At 45.4% G+C, this 16,723-nt stretch overlaps 1 protein-coding gene across 2 annotated transcripts in view; it reads left to right on the top strand.

The window, feature by feature from the left end:
- Window positions 1–16,723, top strand: part of SPTB (spectrin beta, erythrocytic) — a 273,420-nt gene that overhangs the window by 236,331 nt on the left and 20,366 nt on the right. For both annotated transcript variants that reach the window (XM_029598897.1, XM_029598898.1), the window contains exons 33-34: window positions 5,685–5,757; window positions 7,995–8,254. In XM_029598897.1, coding sequence (XP_029454757.1) covers window positions 5,685–5,757; window positions 7,995–8,254 — 333 coding nt within the window. The remainder of the gene's footprint in view (window positions 1–5,684; window positions 5,758–7,994; window positions 8,255–16,723) is intronic.

Raw genomic sequence — 16,723 nt, forward strand, 5'->3', positions numbered from 1 at the left:
ACAATAAGTAAATCTGCAGCTCTAACACTAAATTTTAAAATGGGAAACTTTGATAAAATGAGAAAAATAGTTAGAAAAAAACTGAAAGGTGCAGCTGCAAAGGTTAAAAGTGTTCAACAGGCATGGACATTGTTTAAAAATACAATCCTAGAGGCGCAGTCCATATGTATTCCGCGCATTAAGAACGGTGGAAGGAAGGAAAAACGATTACCGTCATGGTTAAAAGGTGAGGTGAAAGAGGCGATTTTAGCCAAAAAAACATCCTTCAAAAACTGGAAGAAGGATCCATCTGAAGAAAATAGGATAAAACATAAGCATTGTCAAGCTAAGTGTAAAACATTGATAAGACAGGCGAAGAGAGAATTTGAAATGAAATTGGCCATAGAGGCAAAAACTCATAATAAAAACTTTTTAAAATATATCCAAAGCAAGAAACCTGTGAGGGAGTCGGTTGGACCATTAGATGACAGAGGGGTTAAAGGGGCTCTTAGGGAAGATTAGGCCATTGCAGAAAGACTAAATGAATTATTTGCCTCCGTGTTTACAAATGAGGATGTTGGGGAGATACCAGTTCCAGAGATGGTTTTCAGGGGTGATGAGTCAGACGAACTGAACAAAATCACTGTGAACCTAGAAGATGTAGTAGGCCAGATTGACAAACTAAAGAGTAGCAAATCACCTGGACCGGATGGTATGCATCCTAGGGTTCTGAAGGAACTAAAAAATGAAATTTCTGATCTATTAGTTAAAATTTGTAACCTATCATTAAAATCATCCATTGTACCTGAAGACTGGAGGGTGGCCAATGTAACCCCAATATTTAAAAAAGGCTCCAGGGGCGATCCAGGTAACTATAGACCAGTGAGCCTGACTTCAGTGCCGGGAAAAATAGTGGAAAATATTCTCAAGAACAAAATTGTAAAGCATATAGAAAGACATGATTTAATGGAACATAGTCAACATGGATTTACCCAAGGGAAGTCTTGCCTAACAAATCTGCTTCATTTTTTTGAAGGGGTTAATAAACATGTGGATAAAGGGGAACCGGTAGATGTAGTGTATTTGGATTTTCAGAAGGCGTTTGACAAAGTCCCTCATGAGAGGCTTCTACGAAAACGGAAAAGTCATGGAATAAGAGGCGATGTCCTTTCGTGGATTACAAGCTGGTTAAAAGACAGGAAACAGAGAGTAGGATTAAATGGTCAATATTCTCAGTGGAAAAGGGTAAACAGTGGAGTGCCTCAGGGATCTGTACTTGGACCGGTGCTTTTCAATATATATATAAATGATCTGGAAAGGAATACGACGAGTGAGGTTATCAAATTTGCAGATGATACAAAATTATTCAGAGTAGTTAAATCACAAGCAGACTGTGATACATTGCAGGAGGACCTTGCAAGACTTGAAGATTGGGCATCGAAATGGCAGATGAAATTTAATGTGGACAAGTGCAAGGTGTTGCATATAGGGAAAAATAACCGTTGCTGTAGTTACACGATGTTAGGTTCCATATTAGGAGCTACCACCCAGGAAAAAGATCTAGGCATCATAGTGGATAATACTTTAAAATCGTCAGCTCAGTGTGCTGCAGCAGTCAAAAAAGCAAATAGAATGTTAGGAATTATTAGGAAGGGAATGGTTAATAGAACGGAAAATGTCATAATGCCTCTATATCGCTCCATGGTGAGACCACACCTTGAATACTGTGTACAATTCTGGTCACTGCATCTCAAAAAAGATATAGTTGCGATGAAGAAGGTACAGAGAAGGGCAACCAAAATGATAAAGGGGATGGAACAGCTTCCCTATGAGGAAAGGCTGAAGAGATTAGGGCTGTTCAGCTTGGAGAAGAGACGGCTGAGGGGGGATATGATAGAGGTCTTTAAGATCATGAGAGGTCTTGAACGAGTAGATGTGACTCGGTTATTTTCACTTTCAAATAATAGAAGGACTAGGGGGCATTCCATCAAGTTAGCAATTAGCACATTTAAGACTAATCGGAGAAAATTCTTTTTCACTCAACGCACAATAAAGCTCTGGAATTTATTGCCAGAGGATGTGGTTAGTGCAGTTAGTGTAGCTGGGTTCAAAAAAGGTCTGGATAAGTTCTTGGAGGAGAAGTCCATTAATGGCTATTAATCAAGTTTACTTAGGGAATAGCCACTGCTATTAATTGCATCAGTAGCATGGGATCTTCTTAGTGTTTGGGTAATTGCCAGGTTCTTGTGGCCTGGTTTTGGCCTCTGTTGGAAACAGGATGCTGGGCTTGATGGACCCTTGGTCTGACCCAGCATGGCAATTTCTTATGTTCTTATGGCATTGGTAAGAGTGTTAAGCAAGTTGGGGAGATGATGGGGGCTGGGGAAGGTGGGAAGATTGTCAAGAGAAGGACAGAGACATAGGGGGAAACAAATGAAAAAGAAAGGAACTTTGAATCTTATCCTTCACAAGGCCCAAGTGGAAAAATCTGTCAAGCCAATGGCCATTTAAATTGGGTAACATAACATTACATAGAATTGACAGTAGAAAAAGACCATTTGGTCCATCCAGTCTGCCCAGTAAACTTCTTATGGCAGCAATGTCTTCTCTATGTGGTTGCCTCCAAGCCTTATGTTAAGGGTAATAACTTCTTCCCTGTGCAGTTACCCCAGTGGTAGTAACTACCTCCCCGTGCAATTAGCCCCAAGCCTTATCTTAAAGGTAGTATTTCCTAGCGTATAGACAGATGGACTCAGGACGAGTGGATTTATGCTTCCCTGCCAGCAGATGGAGATGGAGCAAGCTAACTTCACAGTATATATAACCCTGCAATGACCCCAGTCTGCCAGTAGTCTCCATCTCCAACAGATGGTGGATGTGCATCTCTCTATGGGAATTGCTTTGAGCTTTTTGAAAGGAGAAATTTTAAATTCTAAATTCAGGTGATACCTAATGGTCCTTCCCCAGTTGAGAATTCCTGAGGCGATTTCCGTGGTCCCTCAGAGGTGTGCCTTGGTCCGGCAGCTGGGTTTCCCAGCGTGGACTTAGCTACTAGTTCAGCTGAAAGGCAGCGGGTGCAGGAGGCCGAGTGCAGCAGTGACGGCAAATGCTCTTGTACAGGTCTAGCCGGAAGACATATTGCTTTATGCCTTTTCTCCATAGCCCTTGCTGGGCAGGATAATTTGTAAGATTGAAGGCCACAGGGGGCTAGTTCTCCTGGTGGCACCGGACTGGCCCAGGCATCCATGGTATGCAGATTTGCAATGACTCCTGGTGGAGGCCCCCCTTCGTCTTCCGCCACACATGGATCTGCTTCACCAGGGACCAGTTCTTCATGAGGATCCGACTAGATTCTGTCTTACAGTTAGGCCCTTGAGAGGACTCGCCTGTTAAAGCGTGGTTATTCTTTTGTGGTGATTGCCACTTTACTCCATGCCCACAAGTTCTCCACTTCCTTGGCTTATGTGTGCGTTTGGAGATTTTTTGAGACCTGGTGTGAGGCGCAAGGTGTTTCTTCCTTGTTCAGTTAAGATCCCTCTTATTTTGGATTTTTTTGCAGGATGGATTGAATAAAAACTTGGCCTTTAATTCCTTGAAGGTGAGGTTATGGCTCTTGCCTTTTTCAGAGGCCTGGTGAATGGTGTTTCCTTGTCATCTCATTCTGATATGGCTCATTTTTTGAAGGGAGTGAAGCACCTTAGGCTTCCCTTAAGGTTACTGGTTCCATTGTGGAGTCCTAATTGGTGCTGGACTTTTTGATGGGCCCTATGTTCCGACCACTGTGTAGCCTTTTCTTACAGTTGTTGACTTTGAAGACTGTGTTTCTGGTGGCTATATGTTCTGCACATCAGATTTCTCAGCTGCAGGCATTGTCTTGCCGGGAGCCATTCCTTCGGATGACTTCAAGGACATTATAGCTGCGTACTATTCCATCCTTCTTGCCCAAGGTAGTCTTGGATTTTCATTTGAATCAGTCCATCTCCTTGCCATCCCTGGAAAAGGTCAGGAATGTGAAGTAGTTTCACCTTTTGTGCACCTTGGATGTTAAGCGTCTTGTTGTGCGATATCTGGAGGTCTCCGAGTCTTTTCAAAAGACGGATTGCCTCTTTGTTCTCCATGGTAGGAGAAAGCAGGGCACTCCAAGGCTATCATAGCTCGTTGGATTAAGGAGGTGGTCACAGCCATATGTGACTGCTGGAAAGCCGTTGCCTACTCAGTTTAGGGTTCTTTCCAGTAGGACTCAGACAGTGTCATGGGCGGAGGTTAGTCTGTTGTGTCCCGTCGATATCTGCCGAGCTGTGACATGGTCCTCCTTACACGCTTTTTCCAGGTTTTATCATCTGGATGTGCAGGTCTGGGAGGATGCAGCCTTTGCAAGCGGTGTAGACTGGACTGCAGGCAGTCTCCCACCCTGTTGGGGAGTAGCTTTGGTATATCCCACTGGTCCTGAGTCCATCTGTCTACACGCTAGGAAATGGAGAAATTACCTGATAATTTCCTTAGTGTAGACAGATGGACTCAGCTTCCCGCCCTCAGCTGTCGCATTAGTGTGTCAAAAGTCCCCCTGTGGGGATCTGGGTCCCAAGAGATTACTGGTAAGTGTTCATCCAGTCTCTAGTGTGGGGTACCTAGAAACTTATGTGAGTTCAGTGTTTATGGTAGGTTGAGTACAGTTCTGGTTATCTGTTTTTAATCATGTTTTTAATCAAGCTTTTTGCTAGTCTGTCCACAGTTGCTTTTGAAGAGAATACTGGCAGGCAGGGGTCACTGCAGGGTTATATATATACTGTGACATCAGCTTGCTCCGTCTCCATTTGCTGGCAGGGGAGCATAAATCAACCGGTCCTGAGTCCATCTGTCTACACTAAGGAAAACAAAATTATCAGGTAAGTAATTTCTCCAATTGCCTTCCCATGCAGTTACCCCCAAGCCTTATGTTAAGGGTAGTAATTGCCTCCCTGTGCAGTTACCCCCAAGCCTTATGTTAAAAGTAGTAACTGCCTCCCTGTGCAGTTACCCCCAAGCCTTATGTTAAGGGTAGTAATTGCCTCCCTGTGCAGTTACCCCCAAGCCTTATGTTAAAAGTAGTAACTGCCTCCCTGTGCAGTTACCCCCAAGCCTTATGTCAAGGGTAGTAACTGCCTCTCTGTGTAGTTATTCCCAAGCCTTATGTTAAGTATAGTAACTGCCTCTCTGTGCAGTTACCCCCAAGTGTTATGTTAAAGGTAGTAACTGCTTCTTTGTGCATTACCTTCAAGCCTTATGTTAAGGGTAGTAACTGCCTCCCTGTGCAGTTACCTCCATGTTTTTATTAAGGGTAGTAACTGCTGCTCTGAGCAGTTACTCCTGTGTTTCTGTTAAGGGTAGTAACTGCCGCTCCGTGCAGTTACTACCCTTAACATAAGGGTATGAAAAGCATTCCTGAAAAAAGCTGGTCTATGCTGTAGATAATTACAAAAAGAAGGAATAATATTTTCTGGTATCTCTAGACAGTATGGAATCTCATATTTTTAATCTAACTTTATTCTGTGAAACATACAAATCCAAATCCAACACCAAAACCACTTTTTGACTGCTTAGCAAAACTAAAATCAACTGCTAAAATCAAACAATGATGAGCTGACCTTATTTCCTCAAAATATGCTAAGAAAGGTTTTGCTGCTGCTTTTAGAATTGAAATCATACTGTATGTCTTATTTATTTAGGCATCAGGAAGATAAAGAAGATAGGACTTTGTCAGAAGATCTCAGTTTTCATACTGCAAGACAACTGTCACCGGTCAGTTATCCATCTAAATGTTACACAAGTTATTATTGGTCACATTTTTCAGTTCTTCTTAATTACAGAATAAAATTCCACCAGCGATTTGAATGCTGCAGTTTTCCCATTCTGCTTTACTTCCTGTATAGTGAACTCTTTCACTTTTGTTCAGCCAGTGTTAGTGATGATGATGATGATGATGAAGTCAAATTTAAGATTTATGATGTAATACCAAGCCCTCCCCCCCAACAGTTCCAAAGATGATCTAGAAGATATTAAATGCCAAAGTTTCAGTCCTACATTTGGAGTTTCTGCAGATTTGATATCTTTTACTGGGAGACTATACTCTTTTTTAAAAAACCTTTATTATCTGCATATTTACTTCCACAATTACTTCAAAAGCAAACTTAACATGTCCAAATGTTGTGTATTGCCCAGTGCTGTAAATGTTTTCCTATTTAGATTTGTATACCATTAGCACCGTTTCTCGTCATTAGACTACAGGTTTGGACTAACTCCTTACCTTGGGGTCAATTTACAAAGCATTACACAGGGGTTATTCACATAGGGGCGGATTTTAAGAGCCCTGCTCGCGTAAATCCGCCCGGATTTACGCGAGCAGGGCCTTGTGCGCCGGCGCGCCTATTTTCCATAGGCCTGCCGGCGCGCGCAGAGCCCCGGGACTCGCGTAAGTCCCGGGGTTTTTCGAGGGGTGTGTGTTGGGGGCGGGGCCGATCGGCGCGGCGTTTTGGGGGCGGGGTGCGGCGTTTTGGGGGCGGGGCGCGGCGTTTCAGGGGCGGGCCCGGGGCATGGTTTCGGCCCGGGGCGGTCCGGGGGCGTGGCCGCGCCCTCCGGAACCGCCCCCAGGTTGCGTCTTGGCGCGCTAGCGGCCCGCTGGCGCACGGGGATTTACTTCTCCCTCCGGGAGGTGTAAATCCCCGGATAAAGGTAGGGGGGGGTTTAGATAGGGCCGGGGGGGTGGGTTAGATAGAGGAAGGGAGGGGAAGGTGAGGGGAGGGCGAAAGCGAGTTCCCTCCGAGGCCGCTCCGATTTCGGAGCGGCCTTGGAGGGAATGGAGGCAGGCTGCGCGGCTCGGCGCGCGCCGGCTGCACAAAATCGGCAGCCTTGCGCGCGCCGATCCTGGATTTTAGCAGATACGCGCGGCTACGCGCGTATCTACTAAAATCCAGCGTACTTTTGTTTGTGACTGGTGCGCCAACAAAAATACGCGAACGCGCCATTTTTAAAAATCTACCCCATAAAATAGGCATTTACTCATGTAAGTAGCATGTGCGTGCATAATTACTATTGTGGCCGAGAGTGCATGTGTACTTACATTGTGGGGCTTTAACATTAATGGGGGGAAAAAGGGGCAGCTTAGGGGCATTCCAGGGCAGGGTACACAAGTTTGCGTACAAGTTGGTATTGTGTAAGGCTTATAAGGGCTGTCCATAAATGACATCACACTATTTTGGCATGAAATCAAACCCCACCCTTGTCACACTTCATAACAAATCTCCAAACCCCATTTCAACTTAGAACCCCCCCTTCAACATAAAAGTGGTACACCCCCCCTCCCCCACCCCCGTCAGAATGTGACATAATTTATGGATGGCCCCTTACAGGAATACATTACCAACCTTGTACACAGATTTTTACACCTAATAGTTGAGTCATGGAACTGAAATCGCACTTGACTTTTGTCTGCATTTTTGGGGTGAGTGGTCTGGGTGAATTGGTGGAAGTGTGGGTAAACTGGTGGATGTTTCATGCGTACAAGTATTTTCAGACGAGAAGTATGTGCATTCTTTGTAAAATACCTGCCTATGTGCATACCTGAGAGTTATTACGCACACGTTACAATTATTGTGTGTGTAAAATATGTGTGTACTTTTATAAAATGGATAGAGAAAGTATGTTTTCCTGCATTGCAAATATGCATGCAACTTAAATGTACACACATACTTCTGGGGCAAAAATAACATGATTTTTTAAAGATCTGCAGTTCCCACCATGCAGTTTATACAATAGTGCTGTAACTTTAAACGTGCTGACTTACCCAGACTAAAGAGCAGCATGAAAATGTGTTAAACTTTAATATCATGATTCCTGCAGAAAGTGCTACATCTGTGCTACAATTAATTAATATGAACTTGCGGTATCTTCTTGTGCAAAGGAGACTTGCTGTTCTGTATTTTGGGTGCTTTTTGTTGCTTGTTGGCATAATTATGTACAATACATTTTGTTTATAACAGAGTATCAAAGAGGACGAAACTGGTCTGATAAGGGTCTCAGAACAGGTTGAAGAAAGGGAACGGAAAACTTCTAAAAATGTAGAACATGAAGAAGAGTTGACAAAAAGGCTACAACCCAAAGTACTAGAGACGCCTCCTAGTGAAATTGGAGAGGTGTCTACACTGCCTGCTCAGAATGGTAGCTCTTTTGGCATCCAAATGAAAGGATTCCTTGGACGCAAACATGATCTAGAGGGACCCAACAAGAAGGCTGCAAACAGGTTTAGTAAGATTTAAAGACAAACCTTTTGCAACATGTGGCAAAATGGGGTTTTATATGCTTGTTGTGATTACTTGTTTTGCCCTGGGCCCCTTGTCTTTCCCAGTGAGAACTGCCTCCCCTTGCAAACTCTGCCTCGCAAGCAACATCCTGACTTCTGCAGTGCTCTGCAGTTCCTGGCAGCCAGGACGCTTCCCTTTGTGTCGGTCAGGAATGAAGGGATTAAACTTGCATTATGGCCTCAAAATGCAGACATTTCCTGTCTTTCCCCCAGGAAGTTCTAATACTGAAATATTCTGTGACTGCATGCAGCATTATTGGTTAGGAAATCGGTACTCTTGACTCTGGTTGGTTCTTTGGATCTTGCTCCAAGCTAGACAGCTAAGAATTTGTCAGAAATCTTCAGGCTTGGCCAGGAACTGCAACAGATCAGATGTCCAGTCAGGACTCTGTCACAGCTCTGCTTTACATACTGTGGACAAGCTGCTACCCAACTCCTCTAGGCAACGGCTATTTCAAGTAAACATTAGCTAGGTAGTGCTGTTTGTACAAACTTTTGTTTTGCCTTTTCCCTGCTTGTTGTCTGCAAGGTATTTTTTTCCCCACTTCAGTCTGGGAAAAAAATGTGGTAACGCATATCCGTGTGGAAAATGTGTTATCTGTGACTTTAAAAATACTTGTAGCAATGTGGATACACTAATGAGCTGATTTGTATGAAAATCAGCTGGGAAGCTTGCTAAGAACTAGCTTGCTGGGCAGATTGGCTCAACCATTTGGTCCTTTTCTGCCATCATTACTATGTTCTTATCTTACTATGAAACCATATGCAAATCAAATAACACAGCTTGCTCTAACGTTTGCAAGCCACATTATTTGATGAAATTTAATTGCACCTCACAAGGTAATAGCTAACTTCCACCCCGGAAGCATTGGAATGTAATGTCTATCCCAATACCCCAAGGGTCTTTCCCTAAAGGGGCTGTGTGGGTTTGAGCTCTCTTCCTCTTCCAGCATGTTATCAGATTCCTGGGGGTCTGATGATACCCCCTCCCATCCTCCACCTTGTCACCCAGAATTGGAAAATATGTAAAAAAATAAAAATAAATTTGGGCTGTTTCTGGTCCTGGCCTCAGCCATGCCCCCTAATCTCAAACCTTGCCTCCTATGTATAAAAAAAAAAAAAAAGTCCTCCCATCCCCAGCTCCTTGGATCCCCCTGACAACTTAAAGTCTCTGTCAATCTAGTGATACCTGGAATGCCCATTACATCTACGAGTCTGGTAGCACCATTTTAAAAATGGCATTGGCCGGCCTCAGTTACACTTTTGCCCCAGCCATTTTGAAAATGATACTGCCGGACCCTGAGCCTTAGAGAGCACTCCAGGCACTCCTGAACTACCAGGAATATTAAGTGGTCAGTAAGGGCTGGGGGTTGACAGAATCGGGGACTACCTGGCCAGGACCGGCAGCAGCTCAATATTGATTTTTATTTTTTACACTTTTGCCATGTCACTGTTCAGTAGGGGGGTAGGGGTGGGAGAGGTTTCTGTTATGGCCGCTTACCCGCGGCCAGGCCCCCCTACCTGCCTCATGCTGCCAGCACAGGGTCCTGATCAGGGCAGCTAGTAGCGCACGGGCCACGGCACGACGGCCTCTGGACGTCGGGGAGCAGCATCGGGGAAGATGTGGCAAACCCCGCCTCTTAAAGGGGCAGCAGCGCGAAAACCAGGCCGGCCCCGGAAGATGACATCATCAGCCAGGGAGATTTAAACCTCTCCCTGAAGACAGGAAGACGCCTTTGCAACAAGGTTCCAGTGGTTACTTGCTTGTTTGCTTCTGGATTCCCTGTCTTCTGGCTTGACTCAGATTGGATTTGGATTTTGCTGCTCGCCGCCTGCCTTGGACCTTTGCCTGGAGTGGATATTGGACTTTGCTGTTTCGCTGCCTGCCCCTACCTGTGGCTTGGATTCTCTGTCGTCTGGCTTGACTTGGATTGGATTTGGATTTTGCTGCTCACCGCCTGCCTTGGACCTTTGCCTGGATATTGGATTTTGCTGTTTGCCGCCTGCCACTGACCCCTCGCCTGGAACTCGGACTTTGTTGCTTGCCGCCTGCCTCGGACCTCTTGCCTGGAACTCAGACTTTTGTTGCTTACCGCCTGCCTCGGACACCTTGCCTGAAACTTTTCATCGCTGTGCTGCAGTACATTTCCACCTTCCGGAGACGAGCACACCTTGGCACTGCTGGTGGGTATCATCCCTCGTCCCGGACCAAGGATCCACTACCCTAACAGATTGCAAAGGCCATGGATCCGGTGGATTTGACTGGTCTCCAGGCTACTCCAGGCCTAGCCCAACAGCTTATGCAGCAACGACAACAGCAGCAGCAGCAACAGCAGCAGAGTCTGGAGGCTTTAACCGCCACCGTGGAACGCCTGGTTCATCATCTTGATTCTGCTCATGGAGTGGAGGCGGCCGCTCCTTCGCCAACAGTTCCAAGTACCCCTACTTCAGTGTCTCACATGCCTGCTCCTCCTCGCTTTTCAGGAGAAGCTAAACAGTGTCGAGGTTTCCTGAACCAATGTTTTATCAGATTTTCCCTACAAGGGCAACAGTTCCCTACTGATCAGATAAAGACTTCATTCATCATTTCACTGTTAGATGGGAAAGCCATGGCCTGGGCATCTCCCATCTGGGAACGCGGGGACCCCATCTTGAGTAATCTAACAAGATTCGTCCAGACCTTCCGGCAAGTGTTTGATGAGCCTGGATGGCTTTCCACGGCTTCTTCTGAATTACTCAATCTACGCCAAGGTACCCGTACACTGGCTGACTTTGCGGTAGAATTCCACACCCTAGCCTCTGAACTAGGATGGCATTCCGACTGTCTACGGGGTATTTTCCTTGAACGTTTATCACCCCGCATCAAGGATGAACTAGCAGCCCGGGAGATTCCAGAGGATTTGGAAGCACTCATTGACTTGGCAGGCCGCATCGACCAACGTTTACAACAGCGCACAAAGGAAGCAAGACCACCCCGGCGAATGGTTCTGTTGGCTCCTACCTTCTCTCGGTCTTTGGTTACTAGGGATGTGAATCGTGTCCTCGATCATCTTAACGATCGATTTCGGCTGGGAGGGGGAGGGAATCGTATTGTTGCCGTTTGGGGGGGTAAAATATCGTGAAAAATCGTGAAAAATCGAAAAATCGCAAAACCGGCACATTAAAACCCCCTAAAACCCACCCCCGACCCTTTAAATTAAATCCCCCACCCTCCCGAACCCCCCCCAAATGACTTAAATAACCTGCGGGTCCAGCGGCGGTCCGGAACGGCAGCGGTCCGGAACGGGCTCCTGCTCCTGAATCTTGTTGTCTTCAGCCGGCGCCATTTTCCAAAATGGCGCCGAAAAATGGCGGCGGCCATAGACGAACACGATTGGACGGCAGGAGGTCCTTCCGGACCCCCGCTGGACTTTTGGCAAGTCTCGTGGGGGTCAGGAGGCCCCCCACAAGCTGGCCAAAAGTTCCTGGAGGTCCAGCGGGGGTCAGGGAGCGATTTCCCGCCGCGAATCGTTTTCGTACGGAAAATGGCGCCGGCAGGAGATCGACTGCAGGAGGTCGTTCAGCGAGGGTTCCGGCGCCTCGCTGAACAACCTCCTGCAGTCGATCTCCTGCCGGCGCCATTTTCCGTACGAAAACGATTCGCGGCGGGAAATCGCTCCCTGACCCCCGCTGGACCTCCAGGAACTTTTGGCCAGCTTGTGGGGGGCCTCCTGACCCCCACGAGACTTGCCAAAGGTCCAGCGGGGGTCCGGAAGGACCTCCTGCCGTCCAATCGTGTTCGTCTATGGCCGCCGCCATTTTTCGGCGCCATTTTGGAAAATGGCGCCGGCTGAAGACAACAAGATTCAGGAGCAGGAGCCCGTTCCGGACCGCTGCCGTTCCGGACCGCCGCTGGACCCGCAGGTTATTTAAGTCATTTGGGGGGGGTTCGGGAGGGTGGGGGATTTAATTTAAAGGGTCGGGGGTGGGTTTTAGGGGGTTTTAGTGTGCCGGCTCACGATTCTAACGATTTATAACGATAAATCGTTAGAATCTCTATTGTATTGTGTTCCATAACGGTTTAAGACGATATTAAAATTATCGGACGATAATTTTAATCGTCCTAAAACGATTCACATCCCTATTGGTTACCCCTACTACGGCCGAAGCACTATCTGAAAGTAGGGAAGAACCCATGCAGCTAGGAAGAAGTCAGTTAACCACTGAGGAGAAACAGCGCCAGAGAAGAATGGAACTTTGTTTATATTGTGGAAACAAGGGACACCTATTGACGCAATGCCAGGAACGCCCGGGAAACTTTCGAACCTAGGTGTCCTCGAGGAGCTGACCCTAGGGAGTAATCTGGCTCCTCACTTCGTTGTTGCGGTTACAATGCAGTATGGGCAAGGATCCCTCACTACTCAGGCTCTTGTTGATTCAGGAGCCGGAGGGAACTTTATCTTAGCAGAATTGGTCCATCAGCTGCAACTTCCGATACTTCCTCGCAAGATACCTTTATTCATCTCCTCTATCCAGGGAGAGAACCTCCCAGATCGTGTCACAGAAGGGGTCCTTCATCAAGAAGAAATATCTTTTTTTTTTTTTTAATTCTTTATTTCTCATTTTCAAAGACACAAACATAAAAAATAAGTTTGCATTTAGAAATACATGAATTGGGTAACAACTATAAATTAAAGGAAAATCGATTTTTTTCTACTAAAATAATAACATATATCTAAAATGAAAACCCAATATCATTAGTTTCAATCATTATTGAGAGCGTGTTGCACAATAAAGAAAAAACTATGGGGAGTGTAAATCATAGAAATTCCACTTTTGTAAGGGCCTTGCTCATAATCCCTGCTACTATTCCAAACAAGTGGGTTCTGTCCTCGCTACTAGCAGATATGCACAGAAAAATAAAGTTCAAAGCTGACTTCAATCCCTTAAAGGGTTTGGTGCTGCCTTTGGCTCTTCAGTTTCTCTCTGTCTCCTGGATGGCGGCAGTCAGTATAATGCCGTTAGCTGATGATGACAATCTGAGGGAATGTAGTAGCCCTCAAATCTCTAGATGAGTGACTCAGATTTGGACTGGGATGGCATTTCCCTGCAGTACCTGGCAGCAGCTCACATGGCCAACACCATCATTGTACAGACAAATGTTTTGAGCTGACACTCTTGAGATCCTGAAGTGTAAGGAATAGCATAAGTGATTTCAGCCCTACTAGCACTCAGGTGGGCCACAACACAAATGGATCTCAGATCAGCCTGGTCAAGCTCTAAGATGAGCAAGTTCTTCAGCCAAACACTGAAAGCAGGATCCTGGGAGTATAGATATCCTTGTAGAACCCATGACCAGTATCCAGTCTTCAACATTTGTTCCTGCTGGGAGGCTGGACGTTCCCTAGACCACTAGTTCTCAACCTTTATCCCATCGTGACACACCCGACAGACCACGCTCACATGTGTGACACTCTGCTCATTACAATTCATGGCAGAAATAAAAAAATAAAGGTCCAGTATTCGTTTTATTGTTAAGAATGACACAAGGGAAAGGTAAGTACTCTGTCTGAACAGAAATTGCATAAATAGTAAACATCCCATACCAAAACAGCACCAATTTCCAGCCCTCAAAGAATAACCACCTTACAAGGCAAAACTGAAAATATTACACCAGGCCTTAAAACTCCAATACTCCTCCTATTAGGAAAACAAACCAAGTCAGGCTGCTATAGAGCCCAATACAGAGACTATAGACCAGCATAATACCTCACCTCAGTCACATGTTCAGATCCTCACCTAACAAAGAATAAAGAGACCATAAAGCATAAATAGAAACAATGCAGACAAAAACTGAACTGAAAATCGCAACAAACCAGAGAGATGGTATGCAGTGTAACTAAGGAAAAAGAGAAACATCACCAGTCCTCATAAAACAAAAAATGAAATATAAAATCAATAGCAGTAAAACCATAATAATAAAAAGAACAGATTATTTTGAAACAGCTGATGGAATGGAATATCCAGTAATTAAAAACTCATATCAAAATTTTCTAGTTGCCAATAAAATATTTCAAAATATCAGGCACAAAGATCCAATAATGAAAAATAATAAGGATAAAAAAAATCCTTTGCTCTGCATGCCTGGGAAAGTTTGATATCCAAGTGCCCTGAGATTGTTTCAAATTAGCAGGAGGAGGGATGGTTTGCTTACAACTGTCTCCTCTCTTTGTCATACACAAGTGCTCTTTCTCACACTGGCTCTCAATTACACACATATACACATGCTCTCTCTCACATAGGCTTTCAATTATGCATATATACACATGCTTTTTCTCTCTCACTTATATAGGCTCATAATCACACATTTACACATATGCTGTCTGTCTTTTCACATAGACACACACACAAGCTTTCAATAACACACATACATGCTGTCTCTTTCTCTCACCTACACCGGCTCTCAATCACACACAGATACACATGCTCTCTGTTACTTATACACACAGGTTCTTAATCATACATACACATGATCTCTCTCACACATATAGGCTCTCAATCATACACTTACATTCATACTATCTCTCTCACACACAAAAGATCTTAATCACACACAGGCTTTCAATCATACTCACATACTCTCTTTCACACAAAGAGGTTTTCAATAACACACATACAGGCTCTCAAATTACTCACTTACATATATGTTGTCACTCTCTCTCTCACACACACACACACAATCTCAAATACATATGCTTTCTCACTCACTCACTCTCTCTCCCCCCACTGAACTAGCACTCTCTCTCCCCCCCCAATTGAACTAGCACTCTCTATCCCCCCCCCCCACATTGAACTAGCACTCTCTCTCTCCCCCCATTGAACTAGTGGCAGCAGCAGCCTCCTCCACTTACAGTCCTCGAGGCCTCAAGAAAGGAGTCCCATCGGCCGCGGGGGCTGACGTTACTCCTCTTTTGCTCCACGTCGTGCTGTTCATTCTTCAGGCCACGCCTCTCTTCTCTTCTTCGGGCCGATGCTTCCCACACTAGCATGGTCTCGTCTTCCTGCATGCGTGGCAGCCGATTACCACATCCTCTTCCGGGCGGCGGGGGGCAGGAAGAAGAGACCTTTCTGGTGTTGCTGACTCCAACTCTCCTGCCGTGTTCCGCCCGAGCTATCAGCATTTTAAGCCCGGGAGGAAGATAAGTTCCTATTTCGCTGGGGTAGGGGGAGCAGTTGAGCCAGCAGGGGACCAGGAAGTGTAGCGACACACCTGTTGTGCTTGGCGACACACTGGTGTGTCGCAACACGCCGGTTAAGACCCGCTGCCCTAGACCAAGTTCTGAAAGTGCAAGAGGTAGTGCTCCTTCACTTTTTCCCTCAGTCAAATTGTAACCACTGTTACTAAACCACTTTGGTATAAACCAGTCATCCCCAGGACTGGTCTGAGGGAATTAGGCATGCTCCTGCAGAAAATGAGGCAGACTGAGCTGGAGAGGAAGGAAGCTGCTGCTGTTATCGATGAAATGGCTGCCGGGTTTAACCGCCTGGCTATATGACAGAGCTTCCAACTTCTCTCAGAGGATCATGCACAATATTATGTAAACTTCCAGGTGGAGGAATCTCTGCTGAGGAGTACATTTTTTGTGAGTACTAACAAGAAAGACTGAAAGGACTTAATGCTGAGAATTGACTTTTGGACAGTTTGTTAAACCAGAAATGCTGTGCAGACTGATTATGAGATTAAGAGCAGACCTGGGATAATGAAATCTACCCTCCTGGTCAAGCAGCAAGTTAGCAACTGTTTTGAATGTCAAGGAATGCCAGTAATTGTTTGCCGGTGTAATCACAGCTTGCCATACTGCCAAATAAATTTAAGAAATTGGAAACAATTCAGTAGGTGCGGATATTGGCCTTTATTAAGAACTGCACTAATGCACTGAGCAATATATCCTCTAGAGCCCTTTTTGAAGAGAAGATATCCTTGTAAACCACGAGAGCCTTCAGTTTTAGCTGAAAGAAGAGTTTTAAACTGTTGAGGTAGTATTAGGATGTTACAAAAGGATTCATCTAGGTTGTAAAAAAGAATGGAAGGGATCTTCTAGGGTTTACAACCTTGGCTGTTGAGAGAACTAGGTTAGATAATGAGGACACATAGTGTCAGGGTTTACTGCCTTCAGTGGTGTGAAAGGCTGCCATATAGAAAATTTAGAGGACTAGGATGAAGCCATAACTTGCAAACCTCACAGAGGGTAGAGACTGGCACTGGCTTGCAGCAAGGGACACAGCTATGGACGCTGTCTTGTTACTCTTTCAGATGGGATACTTTCTTCTGGGGAGTCAAGAATGCACATCTTCTTTGTGGAAAGTCTATTCAACTCAGAACCTGAGTTTAGTTTTGAAGGGATCTGGCCTCCCTTTCTTTCAAGTCTC

The sequence above is a fragment of the Rhinatrema bivittatum genome, chromosome 4, assembly GCF_901001135.1.
Source record: "Rhinatrema bivittatum chromosome 4, aRhiBiv1.1, whole genome shotgun sequence".
In the NCBI taxonomy this organism is placed as follows: Eukaryota; Metazoa; Chordata; class Amphibia; order Gymnophiona; family Rhinatrematidae; genus Rhinatrema; species Rhinatrema bivittatum.